The following is a 13,908-nucleotide window of genomic DNA, read 5'->3' as shown; positions in this document are numbered from 1 at the left end:
TTATAATCTAATTCCACTAACTGTCTGGTTGTCTTGTGTGTCTTATTTGGATCACTCTTCCTGCTTTCACTGGCATCATGTTTTTGGCCCCAGCAAGCAGCATTTTTCCGAGAAGAACGGTTTACAACCTGCTCTTTACCTAACAGCTGACACAGCAGGTGATTAGTTAGTGAACATAGTGGAGCATTTAACTGCTGAAGAGCCAGATATTTCACTCGGAGAAAAAAAAAAAGAAAGGGAATACTTAGTGTTGCTCCTTGAGTGTTGGCACTTAATGATGATATGTAAATATGTATATGTTGTTTCCGCTGCTGACAAGTAGCTAAAAAAAAAACAGTAGAGACCCTACTTACATGCTTGTGTGTTGGTGTGTGCTCCCAGCTCTGACTGCAGCCTCTGGTCGGGGGAAGCTGGAGGTTTGTCGTCTGTTACTGGAGCAGGGTGCAGCAGTGGCCCAGTCCAACAGACGTGGCATTGTCCCGCTGTTCAGTGCCGTTCGACAGGGACACTGGCAGGTTAGTTGTCTGTCTGATCTCTCTTTCCTTAAAGTTGGACAGCATGCTTTGAAAAAGACCACCAAGAGTTAACTTTGCTTATCCGAAGAGGCAATAAAGGAGCCTCTATGCTTCCCAAACCATACATTTTCATTGGATAAAATTGATTGTTGACGTTTCCTTTCATAGATCGTAGACCTCCTCCTCACACATGGGGCAGATGTCAACTTAGCTGACAAGCAGGGTCGAACCCCACTGATGATGGCTGCCTCAGAGGGACACCTGGGAACGGTGGAGTTTTTACTGGCTCAAGGTAACTTGTCATGTCCCAATATGTTGTTTCATTTTCATATAAAACTAAAACCAGCCATGCTAAAATAACCATACGGTGGAATTATTTATCTATCACCTTATTGGAACACAACCAGAAAATGGTTAACAATGGCTGACAAATATAAAAAAGATCTATTACACCAGGTTTATTTATGACATGCTAGAGCGTTAAATACGCATGTTGTACATATGATTTTAACTGAGTAACTTTCAAATACCACAGATCACAGAATGTGACAGACATCAAAACAACAAAGCTAGTGGTGCCCTACAGCTTTTCCAGAGCACTGTATGAACCATCAGTCTCATACACAACAAAGCACACTGTGACCACAGAGGGGTTATTACTGTTTGCAGTAATTACAAATTAGTGAAAGAAACTGTCAGAAACTGACATAAATCCAATAATCCAAAAATAATAAATAAAAATAAATAATATAAAATATAATAATATAATATAATAAAATAAATAAATAATTAAAATCCCTGTGAAGTGATAAAAATATCTCTTCTGACTTTGTCACCCCACAGGAAAATGTGTTACTAACCACCAAGCCAAATTTGAATGATTAAAAAAGTGATTAAAAATGAGGTTTCAATGAATCCACACACACTTTCCCACATATTTAACAATGTGTTTTAGTGAGGATCAAAGAATATAAATGTAAACACACTGGTATCAGTCACGTCCTGTTTAACAAACATGAAGAGAAGTGACGTTCGCCTGCTTTGGTCCAACCCAAATCGTGTGTGTGGATCCAGAGCTGAACACACACTCACACACGTACTGACCAACTCATTTAGGTGGGAACCAAAGCAGCTGAATTTTCCTGCGCAGACATTTTGTGTGCGACATTTTCACCTTTTTGGTTGTAGTACAGAGCTGGTTTAGTTACAATCCTCGCCACTGTCTGACATGTACAAGAGGAGAGGAGAACAGGGATTCACTGTGGCAGCTTCTTTCCACAGGAGCCTCTCTGTCTCTGATGGATAAGGAAGGTCTGACCGCTCTGAGCTGGGCCTGTCTCAAGGGCCATTTACCCGTGGTTCGCTACCTGGTAGAGAGTGGAGCTGCCACCGACCACGCTGACAAGAACGGACGCACACCCCTCGACCTGGCGGCTTTCTATGGCGATTCTGAAGTGGTAGGTGCCTGGCGGCACAGGGGCAAAAAAGTGGATCCAAAAAGGATCCAAATAGAATGTGTTTCTTAGTAACATTAAGTGTATTTACATCTTATGGGATGTATGCTTATGTTTTCTTTGTCTTTTCAGGTCCAGTTCTTGGTTGACCACGGGGCCATGATAGAGCATGTAGACTACAGCGGCATGCGTCCTCTCGACAGAGCGGTGGGCTGCAGAAACACGTCGGTGGTGGTCGCCTTACTCAAGAAGGGAGCCAAGATAGGTAAGAGCAGGTTGACAGACTAAAGAGCCTACCCTCGACAAACACAAAGGGCCGCTCTGAATAATGGCCTTGTTGTTCTGAAGCACCATAATGAAAGGTCATTTGCCTGCCAAGAAATGAGACCTAATTTGCGATTGTATTTTGGCTAAAAAGACCATGCACTGGAGTTAAAGCATGAGCTGCATGAGAGATTACTATATTGCAGAGTGGAAGACACTTTTTATTACACTCTTCCTGCTGGTTATTATAGAGCACTGTGGCATTTTACTGCACTAAGCCATGGATTCAGGATTATGTCTCCATGTAGCTTAAACAACTTCCTGCTACTGTGCGTATGTCATCCCGCCACCCACTGCCACACCATGCTGCTTCTCCTCAGCTATTTATGGCACTAATGTGTCTTTCTTTTTGTTGTACAACAGTTGTCAGTGTGTTGTTTTGCTCTCTTTCTGTCTCTCTCTCTCTCTGTCTCTATCTTTCTTTCTCTCTCTCTCTCTCTCTCTGTCTCTCGCTGTACCTCTGTCTCTGTCACTTATAATATCTCCCTGTTTCTCTCTCAATCACGTCCCCTCCCTCTTTTTCTTTGCAGTTGCTCAGAGACAGGTTGTTATTAGCGCTTGTGGTGTTTCTTTTTGGTATCTATGTTTTTTTTTTTCCTTTTTTTTTCTTTGCTCAGGCACTTATCTCCGCTTCTCACTGCTGCTTTTTTGTGTTCCTTTTCTCACTTTTCCTCCTCCTCCACCACCGCCATCACCACCGCCATCACCTCTCTTTCACCCTCCTGTTCATCTCTCTTTCATTCCTCTCCTTGTTCCTACACACTCCCACACCGCTGTTTTCTCTGGCAATTCTGTCCCCCCTCCTTCCTCTGCCCTCCCTCTTACACTACTCTCCCTTGCTCATGTCCTCCTCCCCTCCGCCACCCTACACCCCCTCTTGCCCGTCCTCCACCTCTCTCTCCTCCCCGCCTCTCTCTCCGGCCCCAGGATGTCAGACGCTGCCCAGTCGGCCCCGAGGTAAAGCCAAGGCTGTCGACTTCTCACCCCACCAGGCATTTTGACAGCTCTATCTCCTCTCTCTGTGTTGTCTGTGTCGTCCTATGTGTCGGCAGGCGAGCTTAGCTACCAAAAACATCCCTCAAACTGACAAATAATAACATGCAAAGGTATTAGCACTGACAGTGATGCAGTCGGGATTGTCTAGAGGTAGATGCTAACATTCAAAGTGGTTAATGACAGCATGCCCAGCCTCCAGCTTGTGACGTCATATCAAGGTGTTGACCTCCCATCCCACAGATGCATGATGGAAAGCCCACAGTAACACTTTGCGTGGTTGTGATTTAGCAGATATGCATGTATTTGTAATTACTCTTTGTGCCACTGCCACCGCGGACAGGGGCGATAAAACCACTTGTACTGTGCATCTTTCATCCCCGAGACCGGTTTCTCAGTGTAAGCGAGGCCAGTCAGCAGCATTTCCTACCCTCACCTCCTCCACCTGCAGCAGCTCAGAGGACAGCTCACGCCTGCAGAGCTCTGTTATATCCCTCTTGCTTGCTTCTTTTTGTTTATCGTTTATCTGCCCTGTGTTCCTTTGTGCAAGACCCTCTTTCTTCTCTGTGGTGTGTGTACCTATGTCAAGGGTTGCTGTTGCTACATTTACAGAACATACACATCAGTTTTCAGTCAAGGCACTGTGTTTGATTTGTATAGTCATGAAAAATTGTGCAGGGATGAAGTCTTTTATCGGGGGATCAGTGTTTTCCTGCTTCTCATCCCTGAATGACTAAGTCGTACAGAGAATTATTGTACATTTGCAAAAAAAAAAATGTGTCTCAATAGAAAGACATAACAGCATGAACCTTTTTTTGTACAGTATTATCTACAATGGTTATGCCTGGGCCAAAACCTATTTGCAGATAATTGCACAAGTTAATTTGAATCATTTATTTGGGGTTATTTAAAAATGTTTCAAACTCCCAATGGGATTAAAAAAGGGGATCATAATTATTGGCAAATACTCTTTGACCCAGGTGTGGTATCCTATAGTGAGGTCACAGTGTTCTCGGGATTTCAGAGCAGATTTTTGTAATCTTTGCCTGTCCTTTTTCATCCATTTTCCATTTTGGGTGTTGTACTCATCCCTGATATTAATGTTGTGTGTAGTGTGACTCCCAGTCGCTCCTGCCTTCCTCCTCCTTTAAATGGTACTGCGTATCATTCTCACTGTGTTTTTTTCTTTCTTTCTTTCTTTCTTCCTGTGTTATTCAGGTCCTGCCACATGGGCCATGGCCACCTCCAAACCCGACATCATGATCATCTTACTCAGCAAACTCATCGAGGAGGGGGACGGCTTCTACAAGGTCAGAACAGGAGAATTGGACCGGCTGCTCAGATTACGCTGTGTGAATTATGAAGTGTCTGCAAAACTTATAAATAACCGTGAAATCTAAATTTAAAAATTTGACTTCAAGCTAGGACACTCATTCGGTGTCACTGGATGAGAAATACAAATGTATGTTTTCTTTCTTATCTTATGAGTCAAGGACATAACAAGGGTTTTACAGTCAGTAAAAAACTTCTGATTTGAAACAATAATAACTAAACATCCCTTCCTGTTTGTCCAACAGAAGGGGAAGGTGAAGGAGGCAGCACAGCGTTATCAGTACGCACTCAAAAAGTTTCCACGCGAAGGCTTCAGCGAGGACCTCAAGACATTCAGGGAACTAAAAGTATCGCTTTTCCTCAACCTGTCCCGATGTCGAAGGAAAATGAACGTAAGTCAGTAGAATGCCTGTATCGATATAAACGGTGCAGATGAAATAGGCAGAGCAGTACAGCTGTTGTATGAATATGTTGTGGGTGTTCAGTATTGTTCTCCTCTGCTCTATTTCCAGGACTTTGGGATGGCTGAGGAATTTGCTACGAAGGCACTTGAACTGAAACCAAAATCCTATGAAGCATATTATGCCAGGGCACGCGCCAAGCGTAGCAGCAGGTACAGCATTTTAAAATATTCTCTGTAGCTACAGTCTTTACTTACACCTGCACATGCTCTTCAATTCCCCAAAACCCACCTGAACAACATTAACTATTACTCTACTGTTTTCAGACAATTTCCTGAAGCCTTAGAGGACTTGAATGAAGCCATAAAGCAGTGTCCCAACAACCGAGAGATCCAGCGGTTGCTCCAGAGGGTGGAGGAAGAGTGTCACCAGCTCAACCAGGAGGACCACCAGCAGCAGGACCTGGAACTGGAGCCTCCTCCGTCCCCTCCTCCTACACCTCCCCCAGAAGAGGAGGAGTCCCTGTCCTTGTCCATGCCTCTTCCTCCTCCCCCAGAGCCCCGTCTGGAGGACATGGAGCCTGTCCAGGACCTGTTTGAGGATGAGGACTACCTGGAGCAGGAATTAGAGGCTATGTCTATGGGTCTGCCTCCACCTGATTCTCTCACCAATCCTTCCAGCCTTCCTATAATTCAGAGTCCACCACTGTCCCCTACACATCCTGATCAAATATATTTAACTGGAGGTTCGCCCATGGGCCAGCCCTATGAATATCACCCCACCTCGTCCTCCATGTCATCTCCAACACGCGGGACATACCAGACCACATCGCCCTCTTTATCCCCAACGCATCAAAACTCCCACTACCGACACAGTCCAACTCACACCTCCCCAGTGCATCAGCCGTCTTACCGCTTCAGTCCGCCTCCTATGGGTACTGGGGGTCAGGGGATGGATCACCAAAGCCCCCCGCCTTCCCCTTTACGTCGAGCTGCTCAGTATAGATCTAGTCCTCCTGTAGAGAGTGTTTGTCTCTACAGGTCCCAGTCTGGGTCACCTGTTCGCTACCAGACAGAGCAGCTCCCTGGCCGACCCAAATCTCCCCTCTCGAAGATGAGCAGCCAGCGCTCATTCCAACTGAGCTCCCAGCCGTCTTTGTCCTCCCAGCACCACCAAGCTCAAGGCCTTCGTCTGCAGCCCTCTATAGCCCAAATAGTCCGCACAAATCAGCCCAGCAATGTGATGGGCAACAGCAGCTATGGTGGCCAGATGGGCCACTCCATGGGTGGGCGCTACCAAGGGGGTTCAGTGGATGTGGAAAGCCGACTGGTGTACCAGCCTTCGCTGGATGGACGGTCCATGCCTCAGGTCCAGGCCAGCCTCAGCTCTGGGGCCCTCTGTCAGCACGGCGGCCGAGGAGGGGTTATGGAGTCGAGCCTGTTGAAGGATGAGCTACCCCAGCGCCCCTCCTCTGCCTACCGCGCCAGCAGTGGTGGCCCAGGGGGCATCCGTTACAGCCAGACACCTCAGATAAGCCGCAGCCAGTCAGCTGCCTACTATCCAGTCTCTGAACATGTACTAGAACGTGCAAATGCCATGCCCCCCTGTCAGCTGGGATCTCCTGAAATCTCCCATATGGTGAGACGTCCCGTCAGTGCCAATACAACTGAGCTGAAGCAGCATGTGCCCACCCCCAGGCCTCTCATTCATTCTCAGAGTGTAGGCCTTCGATTCTCCCCCTCGAGCAACAACATCTCGACTGGATCCACCTCGAATTTGGCGCCAGGTTTCAGGCCTTCCTCTTCCATTCAGCAGATGGAAATTCCCCTGCAAGCCACATACGAGCGCAGCTGTGATGACATCTCTCCCATTTCTCCCTCGCAGGGTGGTGGGGGCCTTTATCCAGGCGAGGCCACCCGCTCTCGAAACACACCCTTCATGGGCATCATCGATAAGACAGCGCGGACTCAGCAGTACCTGCATCAGCCCTCGCGGTCCAGGGCCATGACATCCATGGACTCTGCAATTAGCCCCACCTCACCTGGCCAGCTGGTCCAGCAAGGCTCCACCTACAGTCCACCAGCCTCACTGGGCAATATAGCCTACTACAACAAAACCAATAATGCCCAAAATGGACACCTGTTGGAAGAGGACTACTACACCCAGCCCCAGCCCCCCTCCCTGGGTAAACTGGCTAATGGCTCCCGTGGCAGTGGTGACATCCTGGAGCGGGTCAGCCAGGTGCCAACCTACCCGGATGTCAAGGTGGCCAGGACTCTGCCTGTGGCACAGGCCTACCAGGACAACATGTACCGCCAGCTCTCACGTGACTCCCGCACCCAAGGTCCCACCTCCCCCATCAAACCAAAGAGACCGTTTGTGGAATCAAATGTGTAATGGGCCTGTCTGTGACTGGTTGGTCAGACTGGGCTTGTTGGAGGCAGTAAGAGGAGAAAAACAGTTGGCTGAACAGCAGACGCTGCTGATTGTCGTACGGACAAACCTGTCTCAAAGAACTCATATGAGACAAATCCAGTCTGAGAGAAAACCATACAGCTGGCACACACACACATAGGGTATCAGACATTAACTTATGTGGAAAAACACAACAGTCAAGCGATTATTTCATTCTCATACTCTGCACACAGGTAGGTTAACAGGAATGTCCTAAATTCAAAGACCCGTGCACTTCCAAAATGTTGTGTGGCACAAAGTTCCTACATGTGAACACAACAGGTGGGACTGTAAGAGTGAAAGTACTAATAATTTGACTCCACTCGTGGACACTCTATCCATCCTCTGTTCTTTCAAAGTAAAGTGTGCTCTTCAGCAAGGTTGCTCGTAGGCTCTATTCTATGTAATACAATATTATATGTTCAATACTGTACATTGCTCAGAAAATACAAATGGCTCAACAACTCAGTACTTAGAGAAAAATGACAATATTTATAATTAAGTTATATATTGTACATAGGAATAAAAACAAAACATAGTTTGCATTTGAATTATATTCTGTTAATCCTGCCTTTGTGTCCCACTGCTAGTCATATGAATGTGGAAATGCGAGCAGGATAAGGAAGGAGGGACACAGGCCAACTTTGAATGATATTGTTACCTCCATTCTGTCAAAATAAAAGTTTGTGGTGTGGTTGGATTTAAGAGGATGCTTTTTATACAGCGATATGTCTTTACTGTAAACTAATGCTGCAACTAACAGTTTTCATTCTCTATTCATTTGCAGATTCTTTTTTATTGTTTCGTTTTTTTTGTGCTACAGAAAACACGCCCAATGTAATTCTCAGAAACCCGAGGCAACCTCTTCAAACATCAACCAAAACCCATCAAAGCTAGAGCCAGTGAATATTTATTTTTGCTACAAAATAATTTATAAATTATAAGAAAAATATTTATAAATGATGAAACTACAATTCATTTCCCGTCAATTGGTCGATCAACCTGTTTTTTTCTGTTCTGAATTAGAAAACACAGACGGAATCAAATGTAACCAGAATATTAGATAACAGTAGATATAAAACTCTGATAATAACAAAATAACAATGCATTTATTGCACACTCCTATAATTGCATCAGTGTTTTGCGTTTATTGAATTTTTTCTTTTTTTTTTTAAATGAGTCACATCACCTGATTTCTGAGGTTGAGAGTGAGATTTTTCTTTTTAGTATCCTTACTGTGTTGGGGCTGCAGACCTCATGGAGCACTTGCTTGGTCACTTGCTTATTTAAACAAGTAGAGCATTAATTCCTGTAGTTTTGTACAAGCATTTTGTATTTCAGAACTTCTAAATCTTGATTTAAGGACAGGTTGCTGTATTAGACATTAATGGGTGCAATAAGTGTGTTTTATAGTTTGAATCATTGGTAAAAAAAAAAAAAAAATAACAAAGATTTTTCTTTGATCATCTTGAGATGATTTTTTATCACATGGCACATCAGCACCAGAGTTTGCCTTTGTCCCTCCTCAGTACATGATGACACTGTATTTTCATTCAAAAAAGAGTAGATGGTACAACAGAACATATTGCTAGTGATGGGTTAACATGGATTGTGCTCAGCGACTAAAAGCAAGCAAATGCATACATGGCCACTGCTCCAGATGTTTCCCTTAGTCCTGCATTTCTTTTTACCCATGATGCATTTTTATTCCACCACATCTGCACTAAAAATGCCTGTTAAGTTCTTAACTAAGGGTGCACTTTATGTAATTTACTTACCGTGTTGTTATGATTGTTGAATTCGGATAAACTGGGTGTGCGATGTTGTCAGACCTGATGATCGCAGACTATCACAGACACTATCATTATATGATTTACAAAGCAGTGATGAGTGACAATAGAGCAAAGAGCAAAACAAATGTTTTTAAAAATGGAGAACATGTATAGACTTTCTAGCACAAGTTGTACATACTGGCTCAGATAATCCACTCCGTCCAGCTCTGGTTCCTTAGTTGAGCAAGTATGTTTGAAAAGACCCATTATATTTAAGTATTAATTTAAAAAAATATATATATATATCAGAGTGAGCCAGTCTAATCCACTGGTCCTGCACACACCTTGAACATTAGTCAAATCCACTGCAAAAAAATAATATATACAGCATATGTATGACTGATATTTCAGTAACCCATAATCTCCATATTTGGAGTTTGCCTGAAAAAGTGGAATAAAGACAATATTCAAGTTATTTGTATATGTGCGAAAAGTTATAGACCATTTGTCTGTAACATTTTATTTTGGTTGTGGATAAAAAAAAGAAAGAATTCTAATGAGAGTTCCTCTAAACTGTGTCCTGTTCATCCTCAGTTTCACCTGCTACAAGAGAATTGCCCTACTTATCTTTACAGAAATGAAGGTTTTACCTGTAAGATACTTGATATAAACAAGACTTCTAAGTTAAGGATATTTGAGGGTGTATGGTTTTCAAGCTGTGTGTGTATATTAGTTTGCTGTAAATAGTCTGATGCATGTTCTATTCTTTCCATAAGCTCAAGCAGAAACATGTATAGCAGTGTCCTGGCTCTGGTGTATGATAACAGTGTTTGGATCAAGATAAGGAGACTGCTGTCCCTAAACTATCCTTATCATTTTCCTTCAACCTCACCAGACGAAAGGGAAAAATGTTCTTTTATTTTATTTTAATGTATTTGCTTGCTGAGCAGAGTTCTGTTGTCTGTAAATGTGAGCTTTCAGATCGCTGTGATAAAACGTTTAATTAAAAACAATAAAAAGACTGTGTTTTTATCTCATGCCAACTGATTGTAATCTGTAAAGTCAGGCCGGTGTAATGGGGGAGAAAAGAAACATTTGGAAATGGTCATCAACTGAAACACACCCAACATTCAGTCAGTTATTGCATTTAACTTTTTTTCTCATGATTTTGGTCCACATAACCACATACGCCAGTTTGTCGACACTGTAATAAGTGTCTATTCAATACAATAAAGCAAAAATATTATTTTAGTATTTTTTTTGTTCACTTGGTGGCAACAGAATAAACTATAAACACAAAGATTCACCAATACAGTTTTAATACTGCACTTAAGCAAGTAGTTCAGTTCCCACATAGAAGACAGATATAGACCAATATCAGGTGTTGAGAAGATGGTGTACAGTGAGCTTCTGGAGCTTTTGTTCATATCAACAGCCTGGAGACTGAACCACAACTTAAAAACAAACCATAAACTGAAAGATGCTGATATACCCACATTTCTTTATTAATATCAAAAAAATATGTTATGGTCATGTTGCTCAGGTAATGATATACTGTACTGGTATCATTGAGCTGGAAAGCAATTTGAAAACCAAAACATCTTACATAAAGTGGCTTCTAAAGGTTACTACTATTACAGTACATAGTGCAAAAGTGTAATAAATTAAAAATGAGATATTATACATTCCTCTCATTTAAGACACAGGTATCCTGATTGAAAAGAAAAATCAGTCACTGACTGAATAAAAGACAATTGTCAGCTGCATTCCAAGACAAAGAACGAAATAAGGAGTGAAAAACGACAGCCTCACCCACAATAGTAGCCGTGAAGTAGATTTCACAGTAGACATTTACAGTGTTTGCAGATTCCACAGAGGTGTGAAATACGCTCTACACTGGCGAGACTACGGTTTCTAGTCCTTCTTTTTGTGCGAGAAAAGGTGAACCAGCCCAGGCACAAGCACCATGACAACCTGTGGCACTATGACAAATTTGACAAAGTACAGGCTGTAGAAGAGGCCTTGTGGTCGGACTGGGAGTGGCAGACGATTCACGTGGTACAGTGCTATGGATGATAAAGCCACACATAAAGCTGTTGGGGCCCGTGGCAGAGACCACCCTCCAGGCTTCCAGTACTGAGCCATCCCCAAACCAATAAGGGCCCCACAATCTCGAGTCAGGGAGGAGAACGGGGTTGAGTCCAGACGGACCCACTCGGCACGGCTGCACCATTTCTTAGCCAAAGCGATAGTCCTGAAAAATAGAATATGTTCAGTCAAGGTAGGGAAAACTTTCTTCAGCTTCACCTGATCAGGCTCATTTCACTCTGAACAGTCACTACTCACCAGGAGAGGTCAAATCCTAATTGCTGTAATCCAGCATGTATAGACAGCGCACTTAGCAGCAAACCAATACTGACGCTGAAGAAGAACAGCAGGGGGCGACCCGCTGGAACTCTGCGACTCAGGATAATTCCCAGAATGATGCCTAACAAGCGAAATTCAAGTAAAATTTAGTGGGTGAAATTTTACTGATAACAAGCTTTTTATTTGACCAACAACAAAAACATGACAGTAAAGGCAGTACAGCATGCACGCAAAAAATATAATATTGCATGAAGTACAGTAAGAAATCAGCAGTAAATCAGTATCCATGTGACTCTTGCATATGTGTGAATACTGGATACTTAAGCATTTAATTCAGTGGATTTCATCCATGAAGCCAACCCATAATCCGTATTGCACGATATCGTATTCAGACCTGTAATGGAGCCTGCAACAACCTGGTGAGGGAAGTGGGCGAGGATGAAAACTCTAGAGATTCCAACTGCCACCAGCATCAACACATAGAGCAGGTAGGGGGCTGAAGATAACACCACACTGGAAGCATAGATCAAGAGGTTTAAAGACAAATTTAGACTTTCTTTAAAAAAAAGAAAAGAAAATACATTAAAAGTGACATACCTGGGAGTACGGGAGTACAGAAATGATCCAAGTGAGGACACAACAGCCCACCATACTGCTGCTGTCACCATTGCATGTCCCGACGGACTGCCTGAGAAACAGATGACAATTTATGGTAAGTTAAAGCACTGGGTGAAGTGTGCCATCTATGACTGATACATATTGATACTTACATTGGAACACACTACAGTACCCTTAGATATCAGGGACTTTTGTACTCCACCCTGTGTTGTGTTTTATTTGCATTTTTAGTTTATTTTAAATTTAAAACAGGGTTTTAACCTCTTGACATTATCTTTTTCCTATTTTATTCCAGCCTTTGTTGTATTTTACTGTTTTATTTGCATCGTTTGCTTTATTTTAAAGTTAAAACAGGTCTTTTATACAAATAAAGTTTATTATTATTATATTACATTTGGAGGACTTCTCACCTGGCCCTGTTTCACAGGTGGAGGGAAACTGTTGAACTTTGGGCTGCTTGTTGACATATAGACCTGATTCACCAATCCACCAGAATGGCCTTTCTCCAAACAGCATCCTGAAAAATCAACATGACAAAACATAACTTATGAAAACTGGAGAAACTGAACTTATTGTATCCAGCCATCTGCATACATTTCACACTAGCATTACACTTATAATGTTCCCGTATGTCAAACATATTTATTGAATTTAGCCCCATAACTATTAAAGAAGCATATCTTCTATAATAATCTATATCATATTGTCTGCTGAGAGAATTTTTACAACTACATTTGAAGTCCACAGATTGTTACATGCTTTGATTTTACTTTCACCTATACTGTTATTCACATATTTCCTTATGAAACTATGTTTAAATGCCTTCAACTGCAACAACCATTGCCTTTCCTTACATTTGGTTATTTCATAGACATAAAACAATTTAATAAACACTAAACAAAACATAAAGCTAGATTCTACTCTAAGGTTCCGCGTATATCTGTTTCAGGTCGGACAAAGATAAAGGTCGGTCCAATTTTCGCCAGCAGCATCAGAGGAAGTTAAGAACTTACAACGTCAGCTTTGAATAAAACATGAATTATGTGTCTTAAGTTCATTGTTGAATGAGCTTTAAAACGAACAGTGACATTACAGCAAATGGACACTGACTCGCTGATAATGAGTTAAACTTTAGCTATCTACATATTGAACAACTGAAGTTGTCGGGGAATAAAAGCTGCGAGTTAGACTGCCTTACCATTTAAACACCAAGTTTAACCACTCCGATATGGCTGCTACCCAAAGCACCGCCACGCCGGTGCGTTTGCTGATGAAATAGGTGAAGGGAAAGATGAGAAAGAAAGCTGCGTTAGGATCTCCAAGATAAGTGACAGTGAGCCAGAATTTCTCATGACTCATCGTCCTCTCTTGGAGAGCTTCGGCAAGTGAAATGCCTTGAGAATAAACCGCCTCCATTCCTACACTAAAATGTACGAATGCAGGAAGGTAAATGTCAAAAAGCTTGCTGGTTATAAGGCGTTAGTAGATGTACTGCAACGAAGCCCGCAATATTGTCTCATCACCAGAAGAGGGAGTCTAACTATGACTCAATGGGTTTGAATGGGAGATAATGCGAGAACGGTCTATTTGAATTAAAGACATGTCACAGTCTTCACTCGACAAATTAACGATTGGGTATTAATGTTGTATTAGAATGTGAAACAAAACAATAAAAGTC

The 13,908-nt window shown here is 42.7% G+C and overlaps 2 protein-coding genes across 12 annotated transcripts in view; one reads left to right on the top strand and one right to left on the bottom strand.

The window, feature by feature from the left end:
* tanc2b (tetratricopeptide repeat, ankyrin repeat and coiled-coil containing 2b) overlaps window positions 1-10,277 on the top strand; it is a 117,944-nt gene extending 107,667 nt beyond the window's left edge. For 9 of the 11 annotated variants that reach the window (XM_044014162.1, XM_044014163.1, XM_044014159.1 and 6 more), the window contains 9 exons: window positions 382-515; window positions 684-807; window positions 1,797-1,972; window positions 2,102-2,234; window positions 3,221-3,250; window positions 4,505-4,596; window positions 4,864-5,010; window positions 5,131-5,231; window positions 5,346-10,277. In XM_044014162.1, coding sequence (XP_043870097.1) covers window positions 382-515; window positions 684-807; window positions 1,797-1,972; window positions 2,102-2,234; window positions 3,221-3,250; window positions 4,505-4,596; window positions 4,864-5,010; window positions 5,131-5,231; window positions 5,346-7,416 — 3,008 coding nt within the window. In that variant the 3' untranslated portion in view covers window positions 7,417-10,277. The remainder of the gene's footprint in view (window positions 1-381; window positions 516-683; window positions 808-1,796; window positions 1,973-2,101; window positions 2,235-3,220; window positions 3,251-4,504; window positions 4,597-4,863; window positions 5,011-5,130; window positions 5,232-5,345) is intronic. The other 2 variants (XM_044014160.1, XM_044014158.1) reach the window with 1 other exon arrangement.
* A 270-nt stretch (window positions 10,278-10,547) lies between these two features.
* g6pc3 (glucose-6-phosphatase catalytic subunit 3) lies at window positions 10,548-13,847 on the bottom strand. The gene is made up of 6 exons (XM_044014169.1): window positions 13,429-13,847; window positions 12,641-12,747; window positions 12,210-12,300; window positions 12,007-12,125; window positions 11,592-11,733; window positions 10,548-11,499 (listed from the first exon to the last, which is right to left on the bottom strand). The coding sequence occupies exons 1-6, from the start codon at window positions 13,644-13,646 to the stop codon at window positions 11,160-11,162; spliced, it is 1,017 nt and encodes a 338-aa protein (XP_043870104.1). The 5' UTR covers window positions 13,647-13,847; the 3' UTR covers window positions 10,548-11,159.
* Window positions 13,848-13,908: the final 61 nt, after the last annotated feature.

This window comes from Solea senegalensis, linkage group LG18 (genome assembly GCF_019176455.1).
Source record: "Solea senegalensis isolate Sse05_10M linkage group LG18, IFAPA_SoseM_1, whole genome shotgun sequence".
NCBI classification, from domain to species: Eukaryota; Metazoa; Chordata; class Actinopteri; order Pleuronectiformes; family Soleidae; genus Solea; species Solea senegalensis.
Note: the sequence above shows the minus strand (reverse complement) of the source record. Positions and strands in the feature narration are given on the sequence as shown.

Bases quoted from the DNA above. Each gene is read 5' to 3' on its own strand.
- g6pc3 (XM_044014169.1), bottom strand. From the start codon at position 13,646: ATGGAGGCGGTTTATTCTCAAGGCATTTCACTTGCCGAAGCTCTCCAA. The intron at 12,126-12,209 runs GTATGTCACTTT...CTATGCTTCCAG, and splicing joins CTGTACTCCCGTACTCCCAG to TGTGGTGTTATCTTCAGCCC. The intron at 11,500-11,591 runs GTGAGTAGTGAC...TCTATTTTTCAG, and splicing joins TTAGGATTTGACCTCTCCTG to GACTATCGCTTTGGCTAAGA.